This window comes from Capsicum annuum, unplaced genomic scaffold, assembly GCF_002878395.1.
Source record: "Capsicum annuum cultivar UCD-10X-F1 unplaced genomic scaffold, UCD10Xv1.1 ctg4743, whole genome shotgun sequence".
NCBI classification, from domain to species: domain Eukaryota; kingdom Viridiplantae; phylum Streptophyta; class Magnoliopsida; order Solanales; family Solanaceae; genus Capsicum; species Capsicum annuum.
The window spans coordinates 195,248-203,864 of record NW_025855072.1 but is presented as its reverse complement, the minus strand read 5'-3'; the positions used below and the strand labels follow the sequence as shown (position 1 = coordinate 203,864).

The window sequence follows — 8,617 nt, the reverse complement described above, 5'->3', positions numbered from 1 at the left end:
CTTAAAGTTGATTCTTGGCTGGGATCGATATACATTGTAGGACATGCTTCAATATTTGAAAAATGCTACAATAGTTGCTTTTCAACTTTCTTTAAAAATATAAATAATGTAGTTGATTTTTAAAAATTTTGCTGAATGAAAGAAAATTCTTTTGGGGGACAAAGAACAGGAAATACATCTTCATCACTGTTTTTGTCTCTTGACGTAATTTTTATTTTCCCTTCCTATTTTGTAATAGTCAGATGACCTCTCTGTATTATACATTTCATGCTTCCACAGTCTCTGCTCGGCTGCTTTCTTGTGCTTTTAGTTACTTCTGCCTTGAAATTTACTTTGTTTAAGTGAATTACTATTCACATAAAATTGAAATTTGCTACTGCATTTTTCTCTCTTTCATTATAAGATACTTTAGCCTCAGATCTTTTACAACTTCTTTTGTCAAACCATTTGTTAGTTTAATGCCCTTTCTAGTCTGAACTTCATTTATGACAATTCCGTTCTAACGATTCCCCACAAATTCTCTTAGATGGAGAATTGAAAGGACCATTGAAGTAAGCATGTTTGTGTACTTGCTGCAGGTTTTTAGGAAAGAAATTGGTTCTATCAACCAAAAGCTAAACCGGCACTCACATTTATTGCATGAAGAAGTTGCTCGTATATCTGATTTATTAAGAACCATACATGATGAAATTTCCTACCACAAGCAGTACTCAAATTCGTTGAAGACAGATATGATGCGTTTAGAATCTAATCAAAAGGAGAGAGACGCAGAATTGCTTATGGTGCAAAGATACAATGCTATGCTTTATGAAGCTTGTACCACTTTGGTCATGGAAATTGAAAGCAGAAAATCCCAATCGGTTGGAAACAGTTTAGCTTCTGGAGCTCCCAGAATCAATTCTGTGTATCAAAGTTTAGCTGAAGGAAATGATTTAGCTGAGATGACTGACCGGTTTTCTGAGGAAGGTATTAAGTCGGTAATAGAGAGATTATTCACGGCTATGAAAGATTTTATGAGTCTGCAAAATGATATTGCTGAATTTGGTCAAAAGGATATGAAAGCTGCTATATCAAATCTGCAGAAGGAACTTCAGGAGAAAGATGTTCAGAGAGATAGAATATGTGCAGAACTTGTTAGTCAGATTAAGGAAGCTGAATCTACTTCAAAGAGTTATTCACAAGAGCTTCAGATAGCGAAAGCTCAGATGGATGATTTACACAGGAAGGTGAAACTGATGGAGGAGGAACGAGATTCTCTGGCACACAGGATAAAAGAAATGCAAGATCAGGAATCTAACTTTGCTGACTTACAGTTAAGAGTTAAATCACTTGAAGACATGCTAGCAGCAAAGGAACAAGGTGATTTATTGAAGTTTCGAACTTAAATTCTTTTGTTGTTAGCAGCTGTAGCCTGGACTCTTACTTAATAGAAGTGACATTTCATATACATAAAAAACAAGGAACTCAAGTGCTATTGAAGTTTTGTACTTACAATCTTTTTATTGTTAGCAGCTGTAGCCTGCATTCTTAACTTAATAGAAGTTACATTTTGTATGACATAGAAAACGAGGCACTGATGCAAGCACTTGATGAAGAGGAGGCCCAAATGGAAGACATGACAAACAAGATTGAGGAAATGGAGAGAGTCCTGCTTCAAAAAAATAAAGATATAGAGAGCCTTGAAGTTTCCCGTGGGAAGACTATGAAGAAGCTTTCTGTTACGGTAAGCAAATTTGATGAACTTCATCAACTATCTGAAAGCCTTCTGTCCGAGGTTGAGAATCTTCAGTCACAATTACAAGAGAGAGATACAGAGATTTCTTTCTTGAGGCAAGAAGTTACCAGATGCACTAATGATGCAATAGCTTCTGCTCAGATGAGTAGCAAAAGAAATACTGATGAAATCCATGACTTTTTGACATGGGTGGACCAGATGGTTTCCCGAGTCCAGGCTCATGATATGAATTATGATGATGCAAAAGTTAACCAAATTCATGAATACAAGGAAATGTTAGAGAAACAGCTTTTGTCTGTGATATCTGAGCTGGAGGATCTGCGCGCACTGGCACGGACAAGAGATTTGATGTTGAAAGTAGAGAAAGATAAAGTAGAACAGCTGGTGAGGAAAGAAGAATTTCTTGAGAACCGTTTGCGTGACAAGGAATCTCAATTAACCATGCTTCGAGGTGCTAGTGACATGGGGCAACTAGCAAATTCTACGTCAGAGATTATAGAAATAGAGCCAGTGGTATGTCGTTTCATATATTTAGTTATATTCATGAAATTTTATTTGTTGTTTTCATCGTGCTTCCTCGACTGCTTTATCATTGATAATATTACATATCAGCCAATTAGTGTATAGCATGTTGAAATATTAATTTGCTTTCGAAATTTTCTTGTCTTCTAAAATTTGAATATGCTTAATTGCTGATCCACTTTTAACCATTTAGTAATTAACTAAAAATGACAACAAACGCCCAGCATATCAGTAGCACAAGAATTAGAAGGTGATGTATTTCATATTATCTTCACTTAGATATACTTATCGAAACCTTGTTTTGCGCTCTTGTATTTGAAGAAAATCATCTATTGTCAGTCTTGAACAGAACACCCAGTGGAAATGTTAGCTTATGATATGAACAAGGTCAAAGTGGAAGCAGTTAAGATTTGCAATAAGTAAGATATCCAAAAGGGATTTTACATATCAGTCAACTGGAAATTTTAGTTCAGGTCCTCATTGAGGAGGCGAAATGTAGGACATGCAAAATCTAAATGCTATAAGTGCTGCAAGATTCTTTGGGTCTTTTTTACTTAGATTTCATGAAGAATTGACTCGGGGGAATTAACTTGCCTATTCCAAAAAAAGAAAAGAGAACTGATTCAGCCTTCAGGTGAATTTTTGGAAACAGCAGGCAAAGGGAGGGATAAGTGCTCTTGGGAACAGAAAGAGACTGTAAAAGGTGTGGGATATATTAGAATGAGAGCATGTCTACCAATGATCCTTCACAATAACTAACAGACTACCTGCATCATTCTGTTCAAAGTATCTGTACTTTGTGACGACATCTGTCTAAAATTTGACTTCTGAAGAAAAGCAATAGAATCATTTCCTACTTAAAAGAAAAATAGAATCACTTCCCAGGGAAATGTTGTGGTCACGAATTACCAGATAGAACCCCTTCATTCAATTGGAGGACTCTCCTTTTCTTCCCCCCTGATAATTCAGTTGAGGACCATCTTTACTATGTGATCTTCAGCTCTTATCATAGTCCCATATATACGATATCGACAGAGTCCTCTCAATTTAGAAGCTGCTTCAAGCATTTTAAACACACATATTGGGGGTCGTAGCTAGAAAGTCAAGAGCTAGTGACCTTGTTGAACCTTTTCTCCCATGATCTAATGAACTTTACCTCCAAGGTTAAGTTGACCTTATTATATATTCAGCCTCCATTTAATTCTCATGGCTATTGGGATCTGAAAGGATTGCCAATAAAGTAATGGCTTACTGACAGATATTTCAACCTGTGCTAGAAATAAGAAGCACCATGCAATTGGTGGTATTATTTTGTCCAATGGCACTCAGACAGTTGATTTACTGGTCTGAAACTTCTTAAAAAGTTACCAGGCTCCAAATTTGAGAGAACCCGCTGGGGGCCATAGAATTAATTGTATAATTTGCAAAGCGAAATATGAACACACTTCTCTGTTGATCTTGCAACCTACAATCACTTGCAATCTTCTTTTTCAACCCTAACTCTGTTGAAGACATCCCAACGCTGGCCAACTGGAAATGGAGGTAGAAAGCCTAGTTTGAATTGGAATATGAAAATTAGTACATGCTATGGATTTGTACTGAAAGCTTTTTGTATCTTAACTCTGAAATATCTTTAGTATTACGTGACTAAGCTTGATGTTCCTGGGCCTATATTTCTTGGCATTATTTTCTTCTGATTTTCAATGCAGGCCAACAAACGGGGAGTGCCTGGAACTGTTGCATCTCAAGTTCGCAGTTTGAGAAAAACTAATAATGACCAAGTAGCTGTGGCTATAGATGTGGATCCTGAAAGTGGGAAACTAGATGATGAAGATGATGACAAGGGTAATGGTTTCCTATTGCTAGTTTATTTTGAATTTTTCTGATTGTTAAGCATGCTTATCGTTTTCTATTATCTTGTTTTCCGGTCATATATTGTAAGTAGAGTTCAATGTTTATAATTATGTCAAATGGTTTGAGATTGAGCTCTCTTTCATTGTGATTGTGGATGTGTCTTTGTTAGGAGGTCTTTAAACATCATATTTTTCCTCTCTTATATAACCTCGATAGTTTCAACTATTAAAAAAATATAACCTCGCTAGTTTTACTTCTTTTTTTTAAACCTTGCGGTGTTCCTTTTGGTTTGGGAGTGGGGGTGGGGTGGGGTGGGGTGGGGGGTGTTATACTCATCTTCTGGATGGTAGATTGTGTTTTCGTGATAATCTTAGAAAACATTATTATTTTAAGAAGGCATTTGAATGGTTGGTTAGGAAATATGAAGTCCTTTCTTCCCCCTTTGCTTTGCTTTCTCTTCTGAATGGTAGGGGCAGGGTGTTGTAAGAGGGTATTTGTTTTTATTACTCTGTGTTTGAGGTCATTTTTGAGCTAGGCATGCAGTTGTGGAACTTTCTGTTTGCGACATGTTTTGTTTGTTTTGAAGATTGAATGCCCAGATTGGTGCTAAATTTTCCTGTTTTGTCTTGGTTACATTCGCTTACATGGTCTTCTTTTTGTCGACATTCACTTCTTCGAACTGCTGATAACACCTGTCTTTCCTCTCAGCTCATGGTTTCAAGTCAATGACGACATCAAGAATTGTCCCACGGTTTACGAGGCCCATAACCGACCTAATAGATGGTCTATGGTAAGACAAATTTCGTCTCTTGCTTTCATTTTTCGATGCATCTGAATTTTGTTCTCTAACTAAAGCAATATTGTATTTGAACACTACTAGGGTATCCTGTGATCGGACACTAATGCGGCAGCCTGTTCTACGGCTTAGTGTTATCCTCTATTGGGCTGTGTTGCATGCTCTTCTTGCAACATTTGTAGTATGAGAAGAATAGGTCAGATCTTTCTTCTCATGTCCCTCCTTTTATTCTCTGCTGTACCTTGAATCTTAATTCTAGTATTGGGTTTATCTTTGCAAATTTCTCCTTGCTGTATGTGGAGAATCTAGCTCTACCTAATTATGCTATCTGTGATAAGCCAGTATTGGGTGTGGTGTGGGTGGATATTGTTTCAAATGTGCTTGAATGATAAACTTTCAGTTAATGTGTTTAAATGAACATTGAGAATTTTTCGGCCCTACAGATAGAAGTTGGATGAAATAGAGAGTGCTAATGGAAGTTTATGATGTCGTGCGAGGAACCTACCAAAGTGACACACAAGTTTTATAGTTTGCTTTGTGATATAGCTGTATGCAGTTTTACCGTGGTTGTTAGATGTAAGAAGTATACTGGGGAGTTTTTAGTTTTTGTTTTCATTTTCTAAAATCAATAAAGATTATGCATTTTCCAAAAAAAATCAATAAGACTAGTGGTATGGACTGCGTACATTTTACCCGCCCCATGGGTTTGTTGTTGTTGTTGTTGTTGTATTAACTGAAGGGTGATTAGGTAGAACCTCCACAAAAATACAAGTGATAAGGAGGAGGGTGTACCTTCAAAAATCTCTACGCTATTAATTTGTATTAACTAATGGATATATTCCTCTCGATATTGAACATGGTCATTTTACAAAATTGATTAGCACACATGATGAATTTTGTCTACCTCTCACGAAGTAGGGGTAAGGTCTACTTAGACTCTACCCTCCCCAGACCCCACCTATGGGATTACACTGATTATGCTGCTCTGTTGTTACAGCTGATGAATTTTGAATGTTTAACAGGCCTTAATTTCTTATTGAGTGATGGAATACAGTTTTGCTGATTGTCCCCATATTCTGCAGGTCCATTGTCTGATTTTCTCTTGCGGAGTCGAGGCAAGATAGTGCACTGCTGTCTTCACAATTTGCTGTAAATCATCCAAGTTAGTTTTGACTTGATTGTGGTTGATCACTTCATTATTTTGCTCAACCAAGGAATTTGTGATTTGTTCTGTTTTTATGTGAATCACTTTCTTGGTTGTATTCAATATAGGCAAATCCATAGTACTGTAATCTCAGTAAGATATGTCATAGCAGTAGGGGCACATGGATGGGAGGCTAGTTTAGTGAGATCACAGTCAAAAGATGTGTAAATCTTTTACTAGTATCCATTTATTACAGATTATTTTAATAAGAAATTTGTTGGTGGTTATTATGCTACCACATCGTTTTTTATCTATTAATTTTGGGGCTTAGGTGCAGCCACATACACAAGTTACAGAATTTCGATTTAATGTTCGTTTTTTCTTCAATTTATTTAAATGTCTCTCGCAGAAGGGGGGAGCCTTGTAACTAGTAAAGTTGTTGCATGTGGCCAAGAGGTCATAGGATTGAGCCATGGAAACAACATTTTTTTGCAAAAAGACGGGTATGACAACTGTGTACAATAAATTTTTGTGGTTCGAGCTCATAATAGGAGCTTAGTGATGCTGATATATGTGAATCTGGATCTGGATATTGTACTGATGATCTATTTACATTGTACTGTTTGATACAAATTTTTAGTGCTCTTAATCTGTCTATTTGTCGAGCTGAGGATCTATCAGAAACAATCTTTCTAATACCACCTCTCTAAGATAGTGGTACGGTCTGGTTTGTACCCTTCCAGATTTTACTGTGGGATGACACTGGTATGCAGTATGTTGTAATCTCTCTATTTGTCCTATTTTTATCCAACTTGTTGTGCTAAGTATTATTATTAGCACATGTCAAATAGGATTAAAATAATCTCCGTTCTTATATTAGCAATGTACTGCATATCGTCCAGTCTGACACAAATTTTTCCCTGTTCATTTTTCCCATTTTTATTCAACTAGTAATGTACTGGCAGATCCAAAACTTAAGCTAATTATGTCTGCAATGTTGAAAAGTTATTCCAAAAAAGGACACCTTACAGCACATTCATTATTGTAAAGAAGTAATGGGCATTGAAATCTTGGATTCTCCTTTGATACAAGAAAAAATACAAAAATGAAACACAAATGCGGAAATCAAAAGACAATAAGGTAACGAATAAGGTAACGAATAAAAGATAGACAAGGAATCGTAAACAAATTAATGGTATATTAAATCAAAGGTTCTTAAATGATACCATAAATAAGCATCTAACTTTTACGAAGATCGAGAGGGAGATTAAATCCCTCACGACCAACATGTCTAAGCAACAATGAAAGCTCCCAACAAGCTATCATAAGCACTCACAAGTGTTTTCTTCATCAAAAGTCATCTCCCATGTTCCAAGCTGTCATCCACATATGATATTGATCTCTTGGAAGCTCTTCCCAAGCATGCTTACTTCCGAGTCTCATGTCTTCATTCCCATCAACTACCAAGCTTCTAAAACTGCATTTAACCGATAAATTTTCTAATTCCTCAGCTCGACTTCGTTTGTAAGTCCAAGATGTAGCTCGAATTGTATCGACGGTGATTTGGACTGCATTAGTGCTAACCGTGCTTACGTCATCCTTTGAGGAGGACCAAAGGGTAGGAGATGGAAGAATTCACGGGTGTTATGACTTAAAAGGAGAAAGCGTTTTCTATTAAGGATTTCTTCGATTCTTATAAAATTAAACTTGAAATCTTTAATTAAGAGTGTCTCTTGTAAAATTTTAATCAAAGTGTGTACTTGTTCAATTATATTCTGTTAATAATCCTTGTTAGCTAGTGAATTTATAAGTTATTAATTTTCACAAATTAGAGGCTATTATGGTTTGATAAATGAAGGATGGGAAAATCAAATCCTTATTAACAAGGTGAAAGTTTAGTCAGTTAACCAACTGAGCTATTAAGATTCTCTAAGGATGGAGTTCAACTTATGGATGGAAAATGAATTCATTTGGCTCATCTTAAACGTATAAATGGAGCTGGAAACCTTTTTTCTAGGTCAAGTCGTTAATATAGCGACATAAATCTTTGAAAGGGATTGATATTTGATTTGGGGTGAGAAAAATATTTTTTCGGTTGTTCGAAATTTTTGAGAAATATTTCTCTAGGAAAATATTTTTTTAAAAATACGAGGAAATTAACTTAGAAAAATAAGTTCCACGAGTGGGATACCATATTGATTGTATTCTCCCACTCTCCAACATATCTCATTTTCACCCCACTATTCCATCTCCTCTACCCTATTTTTTTAGATTATATACAAATATTTTTACGATAATATCGTTTTCTTACATACCAAACACAAAAAAAATTATAAAGATCCACTAATAATTCTGATAAATATTTTTCAAGAATGACATTTTTCATCTCAAGTTTTCTCCCCCACCCTCTTAATTTCATTTTGATCTTTCCTTTTTTAAGCTTTGTTGGTAGAGTCTCTTCCAATTCAGGTTTTGAATTATTTGATTTGGAAATTTCATCATAAAATAGAAATTATTATTCATAAAAATAAAACATATGGTATAATCTTTTGTATGATTCATTGAA

At 35.7% G+C, this 8,617-nt stretch overlaps 1 protein-coding gene across 1 annotated transcript; it reads left to right on the top strand.

Moving 5' to 3' along the window:
- Positions 1-578: 578 nt before the first annotated feature.
- On the top strand, positions 579-6,361 carry LOC124885123 (trans-Golgi network-localized SYP41-interacting protein 1-like; the record flags this gene model as incomplete). The annotated part of the gene is given in 6 exon segments (XM_047403719.1): positions 579-1,359; positions 1,563-2,248; positions 3,967-4,102; positions 4,820-4,901; positions 4,992-5,103; positions 5,990-6,361. Coding segments are annotated over 5 exon segments (1,788 nt in total), but the record flags the coding sequence as incomplete, so codon positions are not given.
- Between the last annotated feature and the right edge of the window lie 2,256 nt (positions 6,362-8,617).